Genomic DNA, 24,832 nt, shown 5'->3' with positions numbered 1-24,832 from the left:
GATCATGTATCTCCTGCCCAGAGTGAGAGTCTTTATTTTATCATCTGCCTAGTGAACTCCTACCCATCCTTCCAAGCCCAGCAAAAATTCTATCTCCTCCAGGAAGCATCATCTGAATACCCAGTCCAGCCCTTCTTCCTTCTCCCAGCTCCACACCCGAGCAGCAATCTGGACCTGCAGCACCAACACTGCTCAGAACTCTGTGTGCCAGTCTTCCTGCCCCACTAGATTGCACATCGCCGAGGGCAGGGCCTGCTTCTCATGCTCTGCCTGTGTTCCTAAAGCACACAGTCCTGGGTTTCACATAGAGCAAAACCTACAGCACTTAGTTTGCAAAGCACTCACATTCACCTATCTGATTCTCACGCTCGGAGGCAGGTACCGTCATCACCCCTATTTTACAGATGAAGAAAATGAGACTCAGAGAGATTAAGCGCTTGCCTGAAGTGCCTCAGCTCACAAGCAGTGGAGCTGAGATTCAAGTTCAGGCTGACTCCAAGTCCTATGTGTTTGCCCTTTCCCCACGTTGCTTCCTTTCCACTAGTTGATGCAGAGGTGCCCACTGGGATCACCCCTGCCGGCTGGCAAAGGGGTCATTTCCATCTCGACACTAGTGCCTCATGAGCTTGCTGTTCCAGCTCCATGTTTTTCCCAGAAAACTCACAGCTGAGGGAAGGGCCCCAACTCAGCTCCCTAGATTTGTTAAAGCACAGCCTCTGGCCACTCACTCATGCCTCCTCCTCTGGGGGAGGCCATTGCATGGCTCTGATCTCTCATTGCTTTGCCTGGTAAAGCAGGAGAGAAAATCACTACCTAGTGTCTGTATGCTCTTGTGGGGTAGAGGGAGGGAAATAAAAATTCACTTTCAAGGCCATGCTAGGACCACTGGCTTTCAGCCTTGGGCCAGTCAGCAATGCTGGCTTTGTGGTCTGATCCACACAACTAGCATTTGCCATGGGCATTCCCCGCACATCACCATATTAGGTCCTCATAGCCTTCAACCTATAGATGGCAGTGCCCCATCTAACAGTGAGGAACCTGGGCCTGGAGCCAGGCATTCTGAGCCCCAAGTTGTGCTTTGGGGGCCCCCATCTGAGCTAGCTACCCATCAGAATCCCCTGGGGATTGTGTTAAAAATACCAACCGACTAAGTCAACAAGGGTAAAGAGAAGTTACTTATGTCACCAGGAGCGAGACTCCAGAATTGATTTTGTTAAGCAATCTCTCCAAAATCAGGCGGTGTCCAGTGTTTAGGAAACCAGCACTAAAGACGGCCCTGTCATCAGACAGACATGGCTTGAATCCCACTTCTGCCCCCTGCGAGCTGGGTGGCCTTGGCAAGTCACTCACCTCTCTGAGCCTTGGCCCCTCGTCTGCCAAATGGGAATATTGATACGGTACTCTGAAGACAACAAGGCCCTCTAGCAACCTCTCCTTTCTAAAAAATGAGCACCACTGTGGAACCCCCTCACAGGGCTATTGGGGGGATAAAAAGAGTAAACAAATGCAGAGCACGCAGAGAAGAGCCTGCATGTTTACCAATAAATGTTGGCTGCTGTTACTATTACACCACTTCTGACACCACGACAGGCAGCCTGCAGAGAGCACTATCTATAATAATAAAAGCGTAATATGCTAATTAGACCGGATGTCCTTCTGGATGTCCTTCCTTCTGGACAAAACCGCAGTGGGTGGGGAGGAGGCAGAGGCGGCAGAGGCCCCCAGCCTCAGTGGTGGGTGGGGGCGAGGGCCAAGGCCCTTGCACAAATTTCGTGCATCGGGCCTCTAGTCCTCTTTATAAAACGCTTTCACCTACAGCGTCTCAGGAACCATGCGTGCACACTAGAGCTGGTGCTTACCAGTTCATGACAGCTGATTGTTCAACTGGCAGGAATTTTGTCAGCCGATTATTAAAGAACTATGTAATAATATTATTTTAATATTAAAAATTAAATTATATAAACTTATATTTAAATAAATTATATTTAAAACGTATTGCTTCCTAATTTTAATTATATTTTAGTATTGAGGTTGGTTCCACCTTTTATCTTTGTATTGGGGAAATACTACATAACGGCGGGCTCCTGCACCCCTCTTCCCAGCTCTAGTCAGTGACATCACCTTAGTATCTTGAAATTGGCCATGGTGGGTGCATTTACACTGTGGAAATTGGCAGAACTACAAATCAAGACTTGATTTATTGTCTTCTTGATTCTAGACTTAAGTGCTGGAGAAGATTAGGTAATAATGCAGATTAAACTTAAAAGAGTGCTGTGTCTGTAGCCATTGTTTTTTGAATAGCAGAGCAAATTAAGGAAGTGTTTTTTTAAAAGAATAGTTTATTTATTTTTTAGAGAGAGGAAGTATTTTTTTTTCAATATGCAGAAACTATTATCCAATTCATCAAAGAAGTTACTCATGTCATTGGCAAACAAGTAAACTTCCAACACATGACTTCACTGTTTCATTTTTACCTTATTTGCTAATGTAAATAAAATTATCAACCAACGTTCTTGTTGGAACTACGCTCCTTTGTCCACTACACCCACAGGTTGGCTACTGATGCAAGACTGGCAAAATCCAAGGAAAGTATTCTATGAGAATCAATTGGCTCTCTGGAATTTACAATAAAAAGTATTATATATTTTTAATTTGTAAATTGTGCTATAAATCTTTATATCATAAAATTTACAATGTAAGTGTGTCTGTGTACATATATTTGTGGGTTTTTTTCAGAGATCTGGCTGTTACCAGAATACCACCACACAGAATCTCAGTAAAGCAGGTTACGGTCTATGTTTTCCAGATGAGAAACTGAGGAACAGAGAAGTTAAATAACTTACTCAAGGCCATACAACTAATAAGTAGTGGAGCTAGGGTGGGACCCAGGTCTTCTTAGTGTCAAGGCACCTGCTCTGTCTACCACCCTTCACTGCTTCCAGAGTCACGATTCTTTCATTCCCACTGAGGTCACCTGCAGTGGGAGGGCTGACGGTGGAGCTGTGAATAGAACTTAAAAAGTACTGTTTGAACATATGATGTTTCAATGGGGGTCAGGCCTAGCCAGGGATCCAGAGTGGAGGCTGTGGCATCTAAGAGCAGCAAGAGGCCTCTGAGCACCTAACATTGATGGCAAAGTCAACAAGGGTAAAGAGGAAAAGGGCACTGCAATTTTGTCTTAGGCTCCTCATCTGTAAAATAGGGATCTTGATCAATCTACTCCAACCATCTCAGCCTTGCCCAGTGTCCTGCCACCCTGGGAATCTGCACAGCCTGCTAGCTGGGAAATGCCACCTTATTCATTCTCCTTTTGGATGCTTCCGTGCCCACCTCCCTTCCCGAATTCTTCCGGAGACAAGAGAGGAACAGGGAGAAATGTGGCCTTATGGGGAGGCTGTTAGCCCTGGCCAGTGTGGCTCAGTTGGTTGGAGCGTTGTCCTGTACACGGAAAGGTTGCGGGTTCAATTCCTGGTCAGAGCACATTCCTAAGTTATGGGTACTATCTCTGTTTAGGTGTGTACCGGAGGCAACCGATCAATGTTCCTCTCCCATATTCATGTTTCTCTCTCTCTCTCTGTTTGCAGGGCCCTTTCATAAACAGTTGCCTCCTGGTCCCTCACTCCACTCCTGTGGGACAGGAAGGAAAGACAGGCTCATCTCCACTCTCAAGACCAGGAAAGGTCAGAGATGTGACTTCCCCAACATTCCCCAGCAGAGGCGACACTCAAATGCAGGCTCAACCCCCAATCTTCTCCCTGTTCCCCTTCGCCACGTGGCCTCCTGCTGTATCTTTCAAGAATCAGCTGGTTGATTTAATGCTCCCATTTCAACTCTTTTAATAATGGCTCTCCATCATTTAGTTTTTGCTACATTTTGTTCTTTTCCTCAACCATTCAGTTCAGTGTCTTCAGTTCACTTGTCCTCAGGTTATCCTAGGGTGGCCTTGCAAGAGTTGATGAAGCAACCAGCATGCATTTCTAGGCTCCAGGCTCACGTCTGATGCAGGGCTGACATGAAGGGGCCCATGGGGTACACTCTGAGGCTGGGGCAGGCCAAGCTTTGGGTATGAGAAACTGGAAACAGGTCCACCCCTCAGAACACACTGAGAGGGTAAAAATCAGGAAGGACTTGTATAAAAGCTTCTGTAGCGAAGTAAAATACTTCAGAGTGCACATGGGCTGCTTAGGTAAGAATGTAGAGGAAAAACAACAGAGAGAAAATTGTGAAAGCATATAGTTCTAAGCACCTGAAAACACACACACACACACACACACCTGTTCATAAAAAGTTGGAGAAAATATACCAAATGTTAAAAATGTTGTTTTGGAGTGGAAACTTTGTAGGTAACTTCTCTGTACATTTCTGTATTTTCTATGAGTTATTATTTTTATAATGGCATAAAAGACCATCAACTTCATGTAAAAAGTGTTTATGGGATACCTTTGGTTTCTTTCTTTCCCACATTGCTGGTATCATCTCCAATTGGCTTATAGTCTCCCATACATCCTCTCCCCTCCTGGGAGAACTAGAAATAGAATCATGTTTCTCCACCAAGTAAAGGTCTTCTATAAATTATTATTCATTTTCTTAAGTGTGATAATGGTACTGTGAGTTGTTAGGAGACAGACCTTAATCTTGGGAGATACATACAGAAGTGTTTGGAGGGAAGTATCAGATGGATTTAGGGGGAGGGTGTCCACTGTATTCTTCTCTAATTTCTTCAAATGTTTTGAAATGTTTTCATAATAAAAAAGTTTAAGGGAAAAAGCTTTCCATGACTATCTATGCAAACTCCTTGGTCTGCCCTGAACCTTTAAAATCTCACCTTAACCTGTCTTGTCAGTTAAACCTCTGCCACATCTCACCTCCACTCCATGCCCCCAGGTGTTAGTATGGAAATAGTCTTATTGTTGTAAATTCTACTTTCAAATGCATGCACATTTTATAGCTTAATAAAATACAAATTAATTTATTTAAATATGAGGAATAGCTTATTAGAAAAAAAAACAACGTAACCGAGAAATTAACCATAAAGAATACATTTATAGCACAGTACAGACCTTTGGGTTAACCGTGTGTAAAAGGCATGCATGACCCAAGTAAGAAATCTGCACTGTTAGAATCTGGCAAAATAAAAGCTGGTGACACCCAGCTTTGTTAAATGTTTCTTGCTAAGTTAAAGTCTAAATTTAATACCTGTGTGATCTTGAACAAGTTACTTAACCTCTCTGAATCTTAATTGCCTTGTGTGTAAAAAAGTGGCCATATCTTGAATTTCAATGGGTGGCCATGGAAATCAAATGAGTGAACAGATATAAGCACACTATATCTAGAACGTACTTCATATATTTAAAGTATTATTAGTGTCATTCTTATGAGAGCGTGATGAGCAGACCTCATCACATTATGAACTTAACAGCTCAAAGGATGATCAGGGCATAGAGGAATTTGGAGTTTTGGAGTGTCTTGCTCAGGAATTCACTCCTTTTAATACTATTTATATAGATCAAAAAGTCCCTTCAGAGTTTTAGGTTCCTGGCTTGCATACAATTTCATTCAACTCTCATGTCTTATTCTTATTCCAGCCAGACCCGAGGAGAACTATCTTCTCTTTCTGAATTCTCACGTTGAATTAGGCTAAGGCTGGGCGGGGAGAGTGGGGTCACACCCTTACTCAGAAAGGAAACTCCCAACTCCAAAATAAACACAAAACCACATAAAAATGCCCTTTACAAGGCTTTTATTTGTCTTGGGATCACATACCAGGGCGAGGTTCCTGTGTAGCACTGAGCCCCATTTCCTGGTAATCCATCCCGCGGAAGGCATGTCTGAAGGCGCATCAGGTGCTGCCGGTACTGAGGGGCAGTCAGCCTGTGTCCCTCCCATCAATGTAAATACAGGGCAACATCATCTACCTCTACCCACCTACCCACACCAGCAGGCCTTCCTGTGGCGAATTTACAGCACTCACCGAGATGGTATTCACTGCTGGGGCAGAATTTACCTCTTGGAAGTGAACATTTCTTGGGTTAGCTTCTATTTCAGGTGGCCTCCCCACTGAACCCCACTATGGCATTTCCTAGTAGATGGTGAGCCCTTGGAAAGCAGGTATTATATTACATTGATGTTTGTCACTCTACTCTCTGGCATAAAATAGTCCCTCAATAAATGTTCAGATCACTGAATTGAAATCTGCCTGCAACCTCTTTTGCTTTTTCCAGGTAAATTAAAGGGCCTTTGCCATCTATGCATGCACTTGGTCTTACTAAGGTATTCATTCATTTACTTATTTGCACAACACTGAGTAACTAACTTGTCATGGGTCTGTCACTGTGCTAGACACAAGCAGCGGAATGATTCACAGTGATAATGCTCCCAGCAGTCGTCTGTACAAAGGACAACAGAAGCAGACAGGCAGGTCCGTTCTCAGTGATGATTTGGGAGGTGACAGGGGTGGGAAAGTCTTCCCAGAGAAAATGGTGTTTCTGCTGGGCCTTGAAGAATGAACAGGAAGTCCACAGGCATAGGAAAGGAAGAGCAGCAGTTTCCTGGATGGGGGAACAGCAGGAACAGAGGAGGAGAGAGGCCAGAACGGTATCTGTGGTCCTGTTGGTGGGGCTAATGTTTTGGAGTGGGGGAAGGTGAGTGAGGCCAGACTAAAGGCTAAGGCAGCATAAGAAAGGCCTGAAAGCCCTGCTGAGAATGCGGCCATTTATCTATCCTATGGGTGAAAAGGCTCCATCAGAGATTTCTGGGCAATAGCATGCCATGATCTGTTTACCAAGACTGCTTATCAACATTTTTGTATCCATTCGTCTGCTTTCTGCTACAAAGCTGGGAGCATGTCGTAAGCAGGGACAGAGCCTCACCGTGTCCAGCACAATGGCTGACATAGGAGTAGAGGCCATTCATATTCCAAAGGCAGGCCAGAGAGCTGACCCTCCTCCATCAAGCTGGAAAGTGAGAGTGAAGAACAGATCATGGGTAGGAACATGGACACATGTTAACGGGGCAGCTTGGCTAGCCTGGCTCACCGGGTGAGGCAGAATTAAAATGTAACAGGATAAAACAGGAGAGGAAAACTGAGATCTCCTTGTTGAGAATGAAGACCAGGAATAAAAATATATTCATTTAAAATGAATTTTATATGGTGGGAGACAATATGGAACCAAGAAGTCCCCTCTAAGCTGAATCTTCGGCATGATCCCCTCGGGCGGGCGGAAAGCTTCAGCCAGGGGGCGCACACACGCACATTCTGGCTCCAGGAAGTGTCTATCCAACCATGAGGTCAGCTCGCTGAGTTCCAGCCACTTATCACTTCCTGAAGGTGCCTAGCTGGGCCCAGGCCCAGGGACCCACTGGTGGGGGAGTCAGAAGGCTGAGTCCACACAGCTCTAAGGACATGAGGCGGGGGTGGGTGTTAGCGGCATCCTCGCCCTGCATGCATCCAGGAGAAACCCAGACTGTCTCCAGGTGTGGAAAATGTCCAGACTGAGCCCAGGAGCCAGACAAGATCCTCCATAGCAGCCCCACCTAGCAACCAATCTCAGCTCTCTGCTGGGCAATTTAAATTGCACCAACAGGCTTTGTTTTCCTAGTCTATTGGGGCCCAAAACACTGTGACAAGAGTTGTGTGTTCTTTTCCTCTGTTCTAGATAGGGAAACAACAACACCAGCTACTATTTCAGAGCACCTCTTTGGTATTCAGCACTTCATGCCACTTCTCTCTAACCCTTACAACAACTCTGCCAGGCAGGTATTATTATTTGCATTGAAGCTGAAAAGACGAGGTTCAGTTGTACCCTGGTACATGGCAGAGAGAGACACAAACCCTGACCTGGCTACTAACTCCCAGCCAGCACTCCCCGCTCCCCGCCCCCCCTCCGCCCCCTTTGCCCCCCCCCAACCCCGCCCCCGCACCACCACTACTGAGAGCTGCCATAGAAGCAAACTATACAGCACGAACCTGCTGTAGTCATGGGGCCTGCAGGCCTCACAACTCCTCCTCCTCCTCCACAACTCCTCCTGTGGGTGTTAGAGTGAGGATCCTGCTAACACCCACCACGCCTAGTACCCTTAGAGTGTGTGGACCCATTAGAGAACAAAGAAGCCCATTTTGAGACTGGTCTCCTGGATCCAGCAAAGACATGAAAACAAGTTCACTGTCCATAGTATTACCAGGAAGGAGGCACAGGTGTAATCCGGGTAGAGCGTTTCCTACTTGATGTCTTACCATACTGAGGTCCAAAGGTCTGCCCAAGCCACACCCTCCTTGGTGACCCCAACTTTTACCCCTTGACATGTAAGTGAAGCTCTGTAAGACATCTTCTATTGGAGGAATTCAATATACTGCGAGATAATGACAACTGGCATTAGGAGGGGGAACCATGCGGAGGGGACTCACTACAGGTCACCTCACAATGCAGAATAAATGCGGGGTGAGATCCATGTGCCGGAACAGAGCCCACCCTCTGCAGTTGCTGTGAGGCAGCAGATAAGCCATACCCTCTGGACCAGTCCCCCAGTCAGAACTTGGGTGTCATCCTGGCCTCTGCCCTCTTCCTCATCTCCCACATCTAATCAGGCACCCAATCAATCCTCAGATCAACCTCTGAAATAGGTCTTACATCTGTCCCCTTCTCAAATTAGTTTGACACCTGTCACGTCTCACCTGATAAATGTATAACCTCCTGGCTGGGACTCCAGCCTCCAGTGTTTTGCCACCATTCTATCCATCCTCCTGGTCAGAGGGATCCTTCTGAACCACACACCTGCTTACCTCACCTCCTTGCTCACCTGGCCCCCACAGGATAAAGTTCTATCCCCTTGGCTAGGCTCCCACGCCCTCATGTCTGCCTCCTTCTCTCCTCCTGACTTCTTCTCCAGCCATTCAGCACATTCACTCTTTGCCTTACTTCCCTGAATACTTTGTAGTATTCTGGGACCATGTACCCTGCTGGCCTCTCTTCCTGAGGAGGCCCTTCCCCTCTGATAATGCCTGTCCTTCAAAACGCAAGTCAAATACCACCTTCTCCAGGAAGCCCTCTCAAACACCCCATTCTGACTTAGATGCCTCTCCTTTAGGCTCCCAGCCCCATGTACTTCCCTCTCTCATAGCACTTAGAGTTGTTGATCTTTCTTTTCTGCCTCCTGTACTAAGTTCCCTGAAAAAGAGGAACTAAGCCTAGACAGGGCCTCAGTTGATTCTGGATCTGTAGCAATATCCAGGCACCCAGCACAGTGCTTGAAACACAACAGGAGTTTCTGGATAGAAAAATGAGTGGGTCTCCTCCCCAGTAAACAGGTCCCTCTGATCATGGGTTAGAGATCTTCATGCTTTGGGTATCTTACAGGCTCATCAGTCGCTGCAAAGGAGCTCAGTTTCTATAGGAACTGATCATCGTACTTTGACCACATTCTTGCTTTTTGAAGTCCTATGTGGTCACAGTGAACTTTTTCGACCTTGAAGAACAGTTACCACAAACGATCAGTGGCCCCTGGGAAGCAATTTGATGGCCACAGTACGGGGCGGGGTGGGGGCGGGAGGCCGGTGGTCTTGGGCTCCAAGAGAGACAACCTCTGGTCAAGGGATGCTGGAGGCTGCGCTGTGCTGGGTCTGGAGCGCCAACCAACCTCAGCCGTCCCCTCTGAAGGCTTCTAGACCTGCCTCCTCAGGAGTTAGCTCTTTCTTACTGAAAAGTTCAATCTTGTTAAATGTGTTTGGTCTCAAGTTTCCTGTCATTGGTCTACTTATTTAAAAATTACACCATCTGCTCCTGAAAGAGATAAGGTGCCTGCGGTCTGATTAAGCTTCTTGCAGTCGGCCTATGTGAAGAAATCCTAATCTGTTCAATGAACCTGGGGAGATGGACACTTTCTTTCCCAGGAGCTCAGAGCTTTCAACGGTAAGATGAGGGAGGAGAGCCACGTGGGCACTGACCCCTCTTGGCAATGACATCGTGAGAGACTGGGCCCATTCTTCCTAAATTGGTTATTCTCCCTCACCTCCCTCCCCCCTCACTGACCTTGAGATCAAAGTGAGCAATTTTCTTGGCATGAAGGTAGTTCACTCCATCCAGGATCTGCTTAATGAAGCTGGTGGCCTCCTCCTCACTCAGCGACTCCTTCTGGGCCAGAAAGTCAAAGAGCTCTCCTCCGGACACTCTGCAAGACACCAGCAGGAATCCCAGTCAGCCCTGTGCCCGGAGGCCAGGCCGAAGGCTCGAGGTCCTGAACCTGACCCCTGAGCACCCTGCGTGGCAGAGTACCTCGCCCATCTCTGGGGCTTCGTCCAGCCAGGGGCTGACTTGGCTTCTGTGTTGTGTTCTTCCCTTTGGCTCACAAGGGCAGGACCCATCCTGAGGGTGTCACCAGAAAGGTCTCTGCGAAGGCGCTAGGCCCAGGACCCTGGTTACTCTGGGCGTCACCTCTCCCCCACATATGACTGAGGTGGCAGAGGACAGAAACAAGTGCTGTAGGTGGAGAAAGTAACATAGGCCCTGCACTGACCTTGGGCAACTCACCTCCCCCTCCAGTCAGGCCTCAGTTTCCTCCCCTGCAAAATGAGCAGATGGAGCAAGATGGCTCCTAAAGCCCCTTTCTGTGATTTTATAACAGATGGCCTCGTCAAAGGTCCCTAATTTAAACGTAAAGACCCACTAATTATATTAACCTCTAAAAACTATAAAATACTTTTGTTCTCACACTCCACACTCTTGCACCTTATAGTTGATGTGACAGAAATGGAGACCCACAGAGCAAAAAGAATCTCCCCTGTGAGTACTAGTTTACAGCTTTATCTGAGTTTAGGATAGCCAGGAAAAGCAGGAGGTTTTATGTGCTAAATCTGGCACCCCTTCTGGGCTTGTTGGTCCTCTGTCAGAGGCTGGGGTATCCAGCCTGCATGTGCTTCTCGGGGCTGGGACAGAGCCAAGGGTCACCCCAGGAAAAGGTCTCAGGGAGGGACCTGGGACAGGTGGTCCAAGAACTCGATCACTGAGAGAATGAATTTAAAATGCAGATTCCCAGGTGCCACTACAGAGTCTACCAAGTTATAGCCTCAAGCAGCAGAAGCCTTGGAACCTGTATCTTTACAATAACAACATAACAGTAATTAACATTTATTGAATACTTACCCTGTGCATTATGTATACTGTACACACATTACCTCATTTAATCATCACAATACCCTATGAGGAAAGCACTATTTTTTTTCCTATTTCACAGTTGAAGAAACAGAGGTTCCAAGTAAGCTTCACATGTGGCATGAGTTAACTATTGAGATTTTGAAAATACAGAAATCTTTGCACCATACAGAAATCAATTTATATGGACAACTAAATCCTTCCCAGCACCGGCCTCAGTCTGGTGTTGTCTCCATGCACTAGCGTGTGACTGGGACTGGTGGCCCTCACTCTCTCAGCAATGTCTCTCAGACATGGAGGGTAATGAGAAGGTCTACATGCTCGGCTTGTTCTGATGAGCAAATTAGCCAGTGCACCGAGCCAGGCTCTTGGCACCGTGACTGGCACATGACAGTGCTCCATCCATGGGGACTTCTGTTATGATGTCATTATTTGTGTTATATGTGGTTAGCACAGGCTCAAGTGGTGGGAGAAGGTGCTGGGAACGCAGTGAGACTTGGGCAGGGCATGGACAGAGGAAGCAGAGAATGAGGACAGGTGTGACAGGAAACAGCACAAGCAAAGGCCCAGAGGTGAGGGTGAGCATGGAACATGTACATAGCACTAACTCCCTGTGCCCTGGCCGGCTTTGGAGGTGAGGTGCAGGCCTGCTGGAATGCTGCTTCTGCCACTTCCTAGCGAGTCTCTCTCCACCTCAGTCTTTTCCCATCTGCCAAATGGAGTCAAAAATATCTCCCTTAAGTAGATGGACCAATGTCAGAAGCGCATGTTCCTGCTGGGCTGTGAGCTTCTCAAGGGCAGGAGCCGTGAGTTAGGTACTCATCTGTATGTCTAGTGTCTGCCACATAATAGATGCTGAGTAAATATTTAGAGAAGGAGAGAGGGGGCAGAAAAGAGAGAAGGGGGGGAGGTGAGAGAGTGAAGAGAGGGTGAGATAAGATGGCACATGCAAGCATATTGTCTGCAAGAGCTGCAGTGCCCCTCTACTCAGAGTGAGCTGGGTGTGGCCTGAAGTGGCTGCCTGGGTGTGTGTGGGACACGGCGGGTGCACTATTTCCCCACGTGTCTCATGGGTGAGGTCATCCCTGCCCCACCCCCACCTGGGGCAGGTGCTGGAACCAGAGCACCCTTGCAGTTGCTGAAGTGTGTGGGACGAGGCTGGTGCACTACTTCCCCATGTGTCTCACAGGTGAGGTCATCCTCTGCCCCATCCCCACCTGGGGTAGGTGGGAAGAATCTTGTAAAATTGGACAAGTGCTATGAGTGCCTCAGTAAATACCATGATCTCTGAGTAAATACTATGCTACATCATTGTCAGGGTGACGGTGGTGGAGGGCTTCATTTAGAGTTTATTTAGAGTTTGCCACCTCTGCCATGTGCTTCCTCAAGCATTCTTTCACATCCACCCTGAGGTGTAGATGGAAGTTCTGTTCTGATTTTTCAAATGAGAAAACTGATGTCCCCAAGAGAGCAGATGACTGGCCCAAGGTCACACAGCCATTAAGTGGCAGAACCACCATTTAGACACAGATCTTCTCAGCATCAGTCCACCACGTTACAAAGCTGGAATTGCTGAGGCAAAAGAGACAGCTCGAAGCCACCCCAGGCTCTGGGCACGTGCTCTGAGATCCCTGCTCAGCAGCACACGCCCTCATCACACTGGGTATCACTGTCTGTCTATCTCTCCAGCTGGATTATTTTTGCTTCCACAGCACCCTGTGCAAGAAAGACATTCAATAGAAGGTAAGTGAATAAAAGAACAAAGGAAAATTTTTTAAATATAAACATGACATAGAATAATCTAGATTGTATAGAAGGGAAGCCTTGGCCTTTGTAAGAGACCTGTCTAGAGCACTTTGAAGATTTTCAAAACCATAGTGCCCCGTCTGAGACACACAGGACCCAGCAGCCCTTGCTTTCTAATATCCAAGACCCTGCTGGGTCCTGTGAGGCTGGACCTTGGGCACATCTTGCCATTCCCATTTTAGAGGGAATGCTGCATAAATGCAAAAGAATATCATGGTGATGTAACAGTGTCTGGTCACCCAAAGTCCCCGATGTAAAGGCTATGTGACGACTTTGGGGGACACCTGCCATTCTGTTTGAAGGTGTGATGTGGGCAAGAGACCAGGTGAGACCATGCCTCCTTTGAATGAAGAAGGGAACAGTCACAGTTGCCCTTAGAATCTCCCCCAGAGACTCAGAAAAGGGGAGACTGATGAGCATACCAGGCCTAGGTACCCATGCTGGGGTCACTCACATCAATGCTCAGGCAACTCGTCTCAAGATTCTGTTCATTTTCCCCCAACATAGTTTCTCCCAAGGGTTTCTCAGCCCCAAGCCCTCTTCCCTGGAGCCCACCTCCTCCCAAGCTTCTCTCCGCTCACATCCCAAACCCATTTAGCTTAAAGATGAAAAGCAAAACCTAACAGCGGGGCCTCCTCTGCTCCCCTTCCATGGTCCCACCATCAGGCCCCTTCCTGCAAATCGGACCTTGGCCTCCTTCCTCCCTGCAGGTTGGTCTCCCTGCTGGAAACTCTCTCAGGAACGTGCGTTCGAATGACCTGCAGGCAGGGATTTGAAGAATGCTGACCGATCCATCGGGGCCGAGGAAGCTGGACTCAATCTGGGGAACTGGGACGCACTGCCTCCACCGTGGAGCCCTCTGTCAGGCCATTTTCTGGGATGCAACTGCCAGGGTCCCGCTTTCCACTAGCATAGAGTCAAGGAGGCCCCAGAGAGGCCAGGGGCCTGGGATGGGAGACCAGCCCAATCCTCCCAGAGCAGACGTATGTTTTCCAGAGCAAGCTTCACATATGACATGAGCTAATCTATTGAGATTTTGAATATATTCTATATAACATACAGAAATCAATTATACGGACAACTAAATCCTCCCCAGCCTGGCCTTCAACAGCTCTGACCAGAGGTAGCTCCTGCTAAGGAGGTCATGCTTGAAGTAATAACAGCTGAAAGGGACCTAAATCAGGGCTGGGTATGTCCACCTAGTGCTGGACACCTTAGCAGAAATCAGGAGGAAGCCCGCCCCAGACGATAGGTGCTGAGAGGGCAGTGGTGTCAGTGTAAACCCAACCACAAAACTTGCAAATTACAACTGAGCAGGTGGGCACTAATACCCATGCTTAATTATTGGGCAAATCCACTAACCTACCAGGCACAGTGAGGACCAGGAGGCCAAAGGCTCCTGATCAGCCCAACAGGAGTCACCAAGTCCAAACACAAAAGCCCCTGGAAAGCCCCTCTCTCCCAGGAGGTCCGCCCTCTCATTCCCTGGGCAGGCATGGTTTCAGTCTGAGCAACTCCTAGCACCCCGTGCACAGACAGGCTCCCTGAGAGCAGTGAGACAGCTTGAAAGTAAGGAGGAGACGAGAAACTAGGAACAGACAGAACTCAACAAACATAGCAGCTCAAGCAAGTCACAGGAGCAGCAGTGTGACAACGGATGATATGAATGGTGACAGCTCTCAAGAAGGCACATAACTGTTGGTTGACCATGAGACCTGCTGGGAGAAACGGGGGCATCTCAAGATCATCCCAGACCCCAACTCCTGGGGTGCTACAAACAGGGAGAAACAGACAATTCCCCAGCAATTACAGAAATGCCACTTAAAATGACAACAAAGTGCCCTGGTAGGTGTGACTCAGCGGTTAGAGAGTCGGCCCACAGACCAAAGGGTTGAGGGTTCGATTCCCAGTCAACGGCATGTACCTTGGTTGCAGGTTCAATCCTGGGCCCCAGTTGGGGTGCAAGCAGAAGGCAACCAATCGATATGTCTCTCTCACATTGATGTTTCTCTCTCTCTCTCTCTCTCTCTCTCTCTCTCTCTCTCTCTCTCCCAGTCCCCCCCCCCCCCCCCCCCCCCGCCCCTTAACCTCCCTTCCATTCTCTCTAAAGATCAGTGGGAAAATATCCTCAGGTGAGGATTAACAACAACAAAAGAAATGACAACAAAGTATCATTTTCTAACTATACATGTCAATAATTAATGAACCTTGTTTTAAAATAAGTGATGCAGGGCTAGCAAGCCTGCAGGCAAATAGGAACACTGCTATGTTGCAGGTGGTACTGGTTAACCACACCAATGTATGAAAGTGAGGATATCAGGAGCCCTAAAAATGTCAGCCTAGTCATCCCAGTCCTGAGGATTTATCTGAAAGAATGAATTCAAAACAAAAGGGGGAAATTATGGGAAGAAGATTGTTTTATGGCAGTAAAATTTGTAATGATTAAAAGCTGGAAAATAAAAACCAAATGACCAACAAGAGGGAAAGACAGGTATATAATTTAATGAAACATGATATAGTCAGTTAAAAGGAAAAAAGCTATTTATGGGATTATGTGAACTGGGGGGAAAGTAGAGCAGGAAAATCTATAAGGACGGTGACTGTATACAAATAGATAAAAAGAGAGGAACCACAAAAAAACATAAATAGCTATGGTTGAGTGGTAGGATTATGAATGTAATTTCTTTTCAGTCGCTGTAAAGTTTTTCTAATAATAGACTTTTTAAAGGAGTGGCCTGGTCTTCCCAGTGAAGATAGGCTTGTCACTCTCTGCTGGGAATCCGTGTGCCAACTGGTGACCCTTAGCCTTGGGGCATGTTACACCGTGGGCTGTCCACATGGCTGGCCACACTGAGGGAATCCACCAGGCTTGTCTGGGCCAGGCGGTGCATACACCAACTAGTCCAACTGGCTGAGGCTCCATGGGAGAAATAGAGAGGATGCTGGGAGTTAGAGAAGGGGGAACATGGGCAACACGTGCATTTAAACATTGAGATGATAATTTAAGAATCAAATGCAAGAGCATGCAAATGCCCATCTGCAACATAAATCTATATCCTGGCCAAGACAGAGCATAGTTCTCAAATTAGAATGATCTCCAATGCCAGTGGTCCACCCCTCCTGTAGGCAGGTTAAGGATGGCTGCCTGGTTTACAGATGAGATCTGAAGCTCAGGTGGATGAGGTGACTTTGCCCGAGGTCACAAAGTCAAGGACTGCTGAGGTAAGTGCCACCACTCCCCGGCTAACTGGCAGATGCATACATGCCTACGAGGCTCAGAACATTCTCAGCACAGAGTCCTGCTGCCTGACTGGGCACAGCCACTGTGACTTGGGCCACAGCCCAACTCAAACTCGCTTGTCTGCCGGAACCCCACATCCCCATTCCATGGAGACACCTCCAGGAGGGACAATCCCTGAGAACTTGGTGTCACCTATCCAAATTCCACCAGGATGGGCCGGCATAAGGCCATCCTACCTCATGCTCACAGCTGTCTGCACAAGCAGTGTGGACTCAAGACCTGGTGCAACCGAACCCACATATGTAGCCTAGCAGGTAGCTTAGCGTAAACTAACTTTTTGCTTAGAGTTTCTAACTTTGCCCTGATTAACCTGGAGCCTAACTTAGATCACCCTAGAGTTTATATGGTTTGTGTGATGCATATCTCGTAATTTGCTAAGTTTCACAGAAAGACCAAGACGTATTCAGCTAAAATTCCTTCCATAACAACTGCAATCCCCGACGTAGAGTCACCGGGACTGTTTTTCAGGAACAAGCCCAGGACATTTTGCAGAACCAGGGGGTGAACCAGCTGAAACCATGAGACCAGCTTTAAAGACCCTCCAGTGACCTCCTGCTGAACTTTCCTCATTACTTATATTCTCATTATAATACTAAAATCTCCAACCAGAGGTGGAGTTTCCCACCATTTTTGAATATGCGATGTATGTATAGCCAGTTTCCTAACTGTCGGTGCCCTGGCATGTCCCCACCCACACATACAATGACAAAGCTCACCTTGATGTTTATGCATGATTTCTCCCAACAAAATTGGATCAGATGCTTTGCTTGAGGAACACTGTTCTGGGAGCGATCCCCGGCATGTTCCTTGTTTATAAGCCTGCGATAAAGTTCCTTTCCATAAAATCATCTGTGTTGTCCTCTGGCTGGCTACTATTGAAAGTTTGGACCTGGTTCGGTTCGGTAACCCCACCACTTCCTGGCTCACAGATCTGGTAAGTGACCTGACTGCAGTGTTCTTGTTGGTAAAATGGGGATAGGAAGAGTCTCTGTGTGAGAGGGTTAGTCTGAGGAATAGATGAGGTAAGAGATGCGCCTGGCACAGTGAAGGCAAAGTAACCTCTCTGTGTTGGTAGGATACTTCCTTCATCACCATCCCCGGGAGGACTAAACAGATGACAAGCATGAAACCTGTGGCAAATGCTCTCTAAATAATAGTTATTATAACAATAAAGGCATCACAGCACAAATGCAGTAGATTTTTCCAGGAAAGGGCTGGAGAAGGGCTTTGCAGAGCCCAAAGGATGTTTGTTCTTCCCTTGGTCATAGAACAGACCCCTGCCTGACAATCTCCCCTGCTGCCCTCTCCGCTCCCCGCTCCATCCTCCCACCTGCCTGCCAGCCAGGAAATGACCCAGAGCCAGCCATTCCTTCCCTTTGGTCTCCAGGGCCCATGAAAGCCAGACCTAGACCGTCACCCTCTCTCCTGCTGCTTGGCCCCTGCTTTTCCCCAGGTTTAGAAGGAGGCTGGGGGTCACTGAGGGCAACCACCCACCACTGACTTCATCTCCTCTGGGGCCTGTGGCTGGAGCTTCCGCCGCCCGGCCTGTCCCTGCTGCCCACCATGGGTCCCGGCAGCCCACTCACAGCTCCAGGATGAGCACCACGTCGGTGCGGTTCTCAAAGACGTCGTGCAGCGTGATGATGTTGGGATGCAGCACCTGCCGCAGGATGCTCACCTCCCGCTCGATGTCCTCCCGGCACACGCCCCGCCGGCTGGCCCGGCTCTGCCGCTTCTTGATGAACTTGGCTGCGTACTCCAGCCCGGTGCTCTTCTCCCGGCACTTCTTCACAATGGCAAACTGGCCGCTGTGGGGACACAGACTCACATGACTAGGGTATCACTGTGGCCTTCAGGGACACTAATTCAGAGTCACTCTGCCAGCTCAGCACAAATCCTGCCACCAGCCAGCATCCCCACCTGGCCATCAACCAGTGGCTGAGACGGGACAGGTACTGGGGTTCCCTTCTGTTCATATGAACCCTGAATGAATGTTAGCATTGTTGTTTCCAGTGTACAGATGTGAGCACTGAGGCCCTGAAAGGTTATTGATTTGATCAGAATGACACAGCCTTGCCCTGGCCGGTGTGGCTTTGTGGATAGAGCGTTGGCCCATCCACCAAAGGGTCACGGGTTCGATTCCCAGTCAAGGGCCCTTACCTGGGTTTCAGGTTTGATTCCCAGCCCTTGTCGGGGCATGTGCAGGAGGCAACCAATTGATGTGTCTCTCTCACATCGATGTTTCTCTTTCTGTCTCTCTCTCTCTCTACCCCTCCTTCCCTCCTTTCCACTCTCTCTAAAATCAATGGAGAAAATATTCTCGGGTAAGGATTAACCAAAATAAAAAATAAAAAATTACACAGCCTCGTCATCCAAAGCCTCAGCTGGAACCCAAGTCTAGTTTCACCAGGTGAAATCCCAATGCCCAGAGGCCTATACTATGTAATGGAAAAGTTAGAAAGGAAAAACAAAAAGACTAGCATACCCTGGCCAGGTGGCTCAATTGGTTGGAGCATCATCCGATGTACCAAAAAGATTGCAGGTTCAATTCCCACCACCTAGGTTGTGGTTCAATCCCTGGTCAGGCCATGTAGGGAAGGCAACTGGTCGATGTTTCTTTTTCACATTGATATTTCTCTCTCTCTTCCTTTCTTGCCCTCTAAAACAGTAAAAACATGTCCTTGGGAAGGATTTTTCAAAAGACCGGGATGGTCAAAATACTAATGGTAAGAATCATCCAGCTGAGTTGCCCGTATCTGGATACAAGCACAGATTCATCCATTGGGAATTGTGAGGTGAGTGACAAACACCCACCCCTCTATTCGCATTTTTGCCCCTTTGCTCCCAACCTCCTCCCCACAACTAAAATCTCGATTACCTGACATGAGCCAAGCAGCTGGACAATAGGGGGACCCAGCAAATATGAGGGTGATGCACTTAATGGAAAGACCGGGCCAGAGGCTCTGCAGGCTGGGTTGGTGGGGAGCCTGGTGGGGGTGGAGGCAGTCTAACACTGTGAATAACTAGAGGTGGGAGCTCATCATGGTGAGAGGGCTGATGGGACCACAAAGTTGTAGAATGTTTAGAAACTGAGGCACAGAAGTGAAGTCATTCTCCTGAGGTCATCACAGGGTTAATGGCAAAGCCAGGCCCCAGCGATGGGCACCTAGCCCACTGTCCACAATGCCTCTAAGATATCGGAGTCAGGGCTGGGCCTGGACGCCTTCACTCTGTGGACCAAGACAGCAGCCATAACGTGGTGTCCACGCCAGAGCAGCAGGCAGTGCTGAGCCAGCTTCCCTGGGAAGGCCAGCAGCCTCTGCTTCACCATCTCAGTCCAGGCACCCAGTCCCTGGAGACTGCCCGGTGGCCACCCCTCCTAGGGGTCCTCCCACTCCCCTTCCACCATGGCCCCATGTTATCTCGCCAGCCACAACACCCACTGCTTGAGACAGAGCTCAGAGAGTCTTAGGTTAAGCTTAATAAGGGGCCACCGGACTCCACACTTAGGATGTACTCTCTTAGTGGCTCTGGGGTAAGAGCTACACAATGAAATGCTCTGGAGATCTGCCTCAACTTCAGAAAACAGCACCACACCTAACCATTCCTTTACTAGAATAATACTCAGTGAGCAACCTTCAAAATAAACCTAAGTGACACACACACGCAAAAGAGTCAAGTAGAGCCAGCAAGAAAAAAATATGCCAACATGCTGTAGAGATGTCACCAGACACACATCCTCATTCACTCAACGCTGGCTGAGCATCTGCTCTGTGCCAGGCTCTGTGCCAGGCAGTAAAGGGCAGGGACCAAAGGCCCAGACAACAGGTACAGAGGGAGCTCTCGGGAGGGAGAGGGCCCCGGGGGGCCCGGGTGGACAGGGAAGGCTTGGTGGAGCCAAATTGATCTTACATTGTCCACTAATGTTAAAGTTTCAGCTATTTATGCCTCAATATGCTCTCAGCTGTCGAAACACCCGGCTGACGCAGGTGGAGTGGAGCCAGTCCTCCCGAAGCCGGAGTGAACACATTCAGCAAGATCTCTAACACAGCTGGTGCCTTGGAACCACTTTGGGCCTTGGGGACATTGGGTCCTTTAGTGGGTGCCAGCAAACACTTGACGAAGCTTTCAGTCCAGGCGGCTGTGAGTCTCAGCGTGGATGCCACACTCTCTCCTCTCTCTCTGATACCTCAAGGGGCCTGGCATCAGCAGTCCTGGGGGCAGACAGCTCCCTCTTTCCAGCTGACTGATGAGAAACCAAAGCGTAAGGATTTTAAGCACTTTGTATACACTTACAGAACACAGAGGTGGAGGCACCAGGTTTTCATAAAGCGGAAATAACTATTTCAGGGAACCTTGACATAGCTTCCCCTATTCTTACGAGGGAAACAAAGCATTTTTCTATATTGCATGCCTGAAAAAATTCCTCCAACTCTCAAAAAGCAAATGAGTGTTTGCTTTCCCTGGTTGAGTTTTCTCTTTGTGCAAGCAGCTGTGGCAATAAGAGGTGCCTGGGGGTCAGGCCTAACGTGCAGGCATCTTCCTCCCGCCAAAAGGAGGTATTCTGAGAGTGGGTGACTATCGCGGAGTCAAAGACCAGGCAACAGCACTCATTTCCCCCTCTTCTCAGGGGTGGGGTCCTCCACTCAACCTGCCCTGGGGAGCCTCAGGGGATCCAGGGACACTTGCTGGCTTTCCTCTCTTCTTGAGCTGTTCCTGGAAAGAGTGGAGAATGTGCCCCACTAGGGCCAGCCCCCAGGCCACGAAGCTTTGGGCAGTGAGAGCAAACTTCAAGGTCAGACAGGTCTGGTTCTGTCACCTGTGGTCAGAGGCTACCTGCTCTGAGTGTCAGTTTCCTCATCTGTAGACTGGGAATTGTGAAGACTGGAAATGTCTATAATGCTGGCCCATAGTCAGCACTAATCAATGGTAGCAATTATGACTATGAGTTTGTGGCTCAGGTGAAGGCTGAGCAAGAGGCATTAGACACAGAAGTCACTGATTGAAATGGTCTGCAATGTGTGGCCAGGGAATCAGCGTAATTTAAAAAAAAACCCTGATGATCCCAGTGCACGGCCAGCTGTGGGAATATCTCTGTTCTAAGCTAGTAGCCAATTCTTTTCGTCCTTAGAGCAGTGGTTCTCAATGCTGGCTGCACGTTGGAGTCTTGTGGGGAATTTACAACTACTGGTGCCTGGGTCCCATCTCCAGAGATTCTGATCTCCTGGGCCTGGGCTGCAGCCTGGGAATCCGGATGCAGCATGTCCTTGAGTAATGTCGTTTCATTACAACTAACGATGAGATGCTACTGAAATGTAACTCTTGTTTATATCAATCGGCCTATGGCAAAATTGGCTGCTTTATATGTTGTTTAGCTCAAAGTTGCAGAACCTGTCGATGACGTTAAGTGAGGATTTACTGTACTTAAAAGCTGCCCGGTGACTGATGTGCAGCCAGGGCTGAGAAGCACTGACTTACAAACAGCTCTCTGATTATCTCCACTTTCCAGAAGACACTATGCAGCTGTTACTCATATTATTCCTTGTCCTTTTCCTTACCCTCTCCCCGAGTTCTCTGATCTGACAAGGGAGGGAGGGAGAAAGAGAAGCAGGCGGGGACTGTTGTCTTTCCCGCCAACACAGTTTTTGCTGGAGGGGTCCGCAATCTAACTGCTCCAATACTTACTGGCAAATCAAGACCGAGAATTACCCTGGGCTTTGGGGGATAACAGGAGTGGACGTTTGCATGTAGGCATGCCCTGCTCACTGTCCCCAGAGAAGACACATGAAGGCCAGACCTGAGGGTGCTCTATCATGTCCATCAGCACCTGCAGACTCACGGGCAGGTGAAAACAGTGACAGGGATGGGCCCTTGCCTGCCCATCGGAAAGGCTCCAAAGCCAGAAGTTCAGCCCCCTCCCCCCGGGTCCCCCCACCCACCAGTGCAAAGGTCATCCAGTGAGGTTATGGGGCAAAGGTGAGAGTGAGGACCCCTCTAAGGTTAGGACAGTCACCCAGGGCATCATCCAGAGAAGGAACAGATGGGAGCCATTCAATCGTTAGTGGATATTATTGCTAACACTGATTCAAAAATTAAGACAATGCTGAAACATTGATACACATATGCAAAACAGGCCTATCCCCAGCCCCCCATAGCAACAGTCATTACCTAACCTACGGTCTGATGCATCAAAGGGCAGGTTGTCAGGAGGCCCGATTCCTGGTCCTGACCTGCCATCAAAGCTTCGTGGGCGAGGGGAGACCAAGATGGCGGCATAGGTAAACACCGGAGATTGCTGCCGCAAACAACCACTTCAAAAATACAACTAAAAGACGGAACGGAGGCTGGCTGAGGAGAGACTCTTCAACTAGAAGGAAAGACAACAGCATACCGAGGCTCAGAGGAGGTGCAGTGTGGAAAATACAAAGGTACAGAGGTGCGTGCGCAAAGCGGTCTGTTGGCTGAGGGCGCGGTTGTCTTTTTCAATCAGGAAGGAGTCTCAGACTCTGAGCTCCAGATCCGGGTGAGTCTCTAGGGACTCAGACTCAAACGGGAGAAGCGGGGTTGTCTGGCATCAGTTGGAACGTGAGGGCAGCTTTCTCTCCGAGGTTTGCAGCGGTTGCTGGGGTTCTGAGAAGCAGAGCCTCTGGGAACGGGACTGAGAGCGGCCATAACTCCTCCCTCCGCCTGCCCTGTTGACCCCACCCCACCCAAGCCCTGTGCAGAGCCATTTGCCAGATAGCCTCAGGCAAAGGTTAGATTAGCACCTCCCTAGAGGACACAAGTTCTTCCACTGCAGACACAGCTGATTATCACAACCAGTCTGCCTGGTGGTCAAATCCCCCTAGTATTAACTACAACAATCAAGGCTTAACTAGAACAAGACTGTGCACAAAGACCACAAGGGGGTGCACCAAGAAAGCATAAAAAATGCAGAGACAAAAAAAAAAAAAAAAAAAAAAAATGCAGAGACAAAAAAAATGACAGAAATGGAGGATATAGAGCTAAAAAACGCAATTTTGAGGGCTTGCAATAATGTGCTACAAGCTGCCAATAAACTTGATGAGAGCCTCACGAAATCTGAGACCCTCGATGCTATGATAAAGAACCAACTAGAAATTAAGCATACACGGACTGAAATAAAGAATATTATACAGACACCCAATAGCAGACCAGAGGAGCGCAAGAATCAAGTCAAAGATTTGAAATGCAAAGAAGCAAAAAACACCCAACCGGAAAAGCAAAATGAAAAAAGAATCCGAAAATATGAAGATAGTGTAAGGAGCCTCTGGGACAGCTTCAAGTGTACAAACATCAGAATTATAGGGGTGCCAGAAGATGAGAGACAGCAAGATATTGAAAACCTATTTGAAGAAATAATGGCAGAAAACTTCCCCCACCTGGTGAAAGAAATGGACTTACAGGTCCAAGAAGCGCAGAGAACCCCAAACAAAAGGAATCCAAAGAGGACCACACCAAGACACATCATCATTAAAATGCCAAGAGCAAAAGACAAAGAGAGAATCTTAAAAGCAGCAAGAGAAAGAGACTCAATTACCTACAAGGGAATACCCATACGACTGTCAGCTGATTTCTCAACAGAAACTTTGCAGGCCAGAAGGGAATGGCAAGAAATATTCAAAGTACTGAATACCAAGAACCTACAACCAAGATTACTTTATCCAGCAAAGCTATCATTCAGAATTGAAGGTCAGATAAAGAGCTTCACAGATAAGGAAAAGCTAAAGGAGTTCATCACCACTAAACCAGTATTATACGAAATGCTGAATGGTATCCTTTAAGAAGAGGAAGAAGAAAAAGGTAAAGATACAAATTGTGAACAACAAACATGCATCTATCAACAAGTGAATCTAAGAATCAAGTGAATAAATAATCTGAGGTACAGAATGAGCTGGTGATTATAATGAATCAGGGACATAGAAAGGGAATGGACTGACTATTCTTGGCGGGGGAAGGGGAATGGGAGATGCGGGAAGAGACTGGACAAAAATCGTGCACCTATGGATGAGGACAGTGGGTGGGGAGTGAGGGCGGAGAGTGGGGTGGGAACTGGGAGGAGGGGAGTTATGGGGGGGGAAAAAAAAGAGGAACAAATGTAATCTGAACAATCAAGATTTTTTTTTTTTCTAAAGTTTGAAAATATTTTATTTTATTTTTTTTAAAATCTTTATTGTTCAGATTATTACATTTGTTCCTCTTTTTTCCCCCCATAACTCCCCTCCTTCCAGCTCCCACCCCACCCTCCACCCTCACTCCCCACCCACTGTGTTCATCCATAGGCGCATGATTTTAGTCCAGTCACTTCCTGCATCTCCCACACCCCTTTTCCCCCCAAGAATAGTCAGTCTATTCCCTTTCTATGTCCCTGATTCTATTATAATCACCAGTTCATTCTGTACATGAGGTTATTTATTCACTTGATTCTTAGATGAACAATCAAGATTTAATAATTAAAAAAAAAAGCTTCGTGGGCTTGGACAAGGGAACTGCCTTCTCAGGTCATGTTTCTCCACCTGCCACCTGAGGTCTCACCTCAGAAAGCTTCCTCTTAGAAAGTGCC

The 24,832-nt window shown here is 48.0% G+C and overlaps 1 protein-coding gene across 10 annotated transcripts in view; it reads right to left on the bottom strand.

Annotated features, from left to right (window-relative positions):
- Nucleotides 1-24,832, bottom strand: part of DAPK2 (death associated protein kinase 2) — a 123,047-nt gene that overhangs the window by 37,510 nt on the left and 60,705 nt on the right. For all 10 annotated transcript variants that reach the window (XM_070421293.1, XM_070421302.1, XM_070421296.1 and 7 more), the window contains exons 3-4: nt 17,838-18,059; nt 10,026-10,164 (exon numbers count right to left, since the gene is read on the bottom strand). In XM_070421293.1, coding sequence (XP_070277394.1) covers nt 10,026-10,164; nt 17,838-18,059 — 361 coding nt within the window. The remainder of the gene's footprint in view (nt 1-10,025; nt 10,165-17,837; nt 18,060-24,832) is intronic.

This window comes from Myotis yumanensis, unplaced genomic scaffold, assembly GCF_028538775.1.
Source record: "Myotis yumanensis isolate MYYU_CA2020_CCGP unplaced genomic scaffold, mMyoYum1.0.hap1 SCAF_1, whole genome shotgun sequence".
Lineage (NCBI taxonomy): Eukaryota > Metazoa > Chordata > Mammalia > Chiroptera > Vespertilionidae > Myotis > Myotis yumanensis.
Note: the sequence above shows the minus strand (reverse complement) of the source record. Positions and strands in the feature narration are given on the sequence as shown.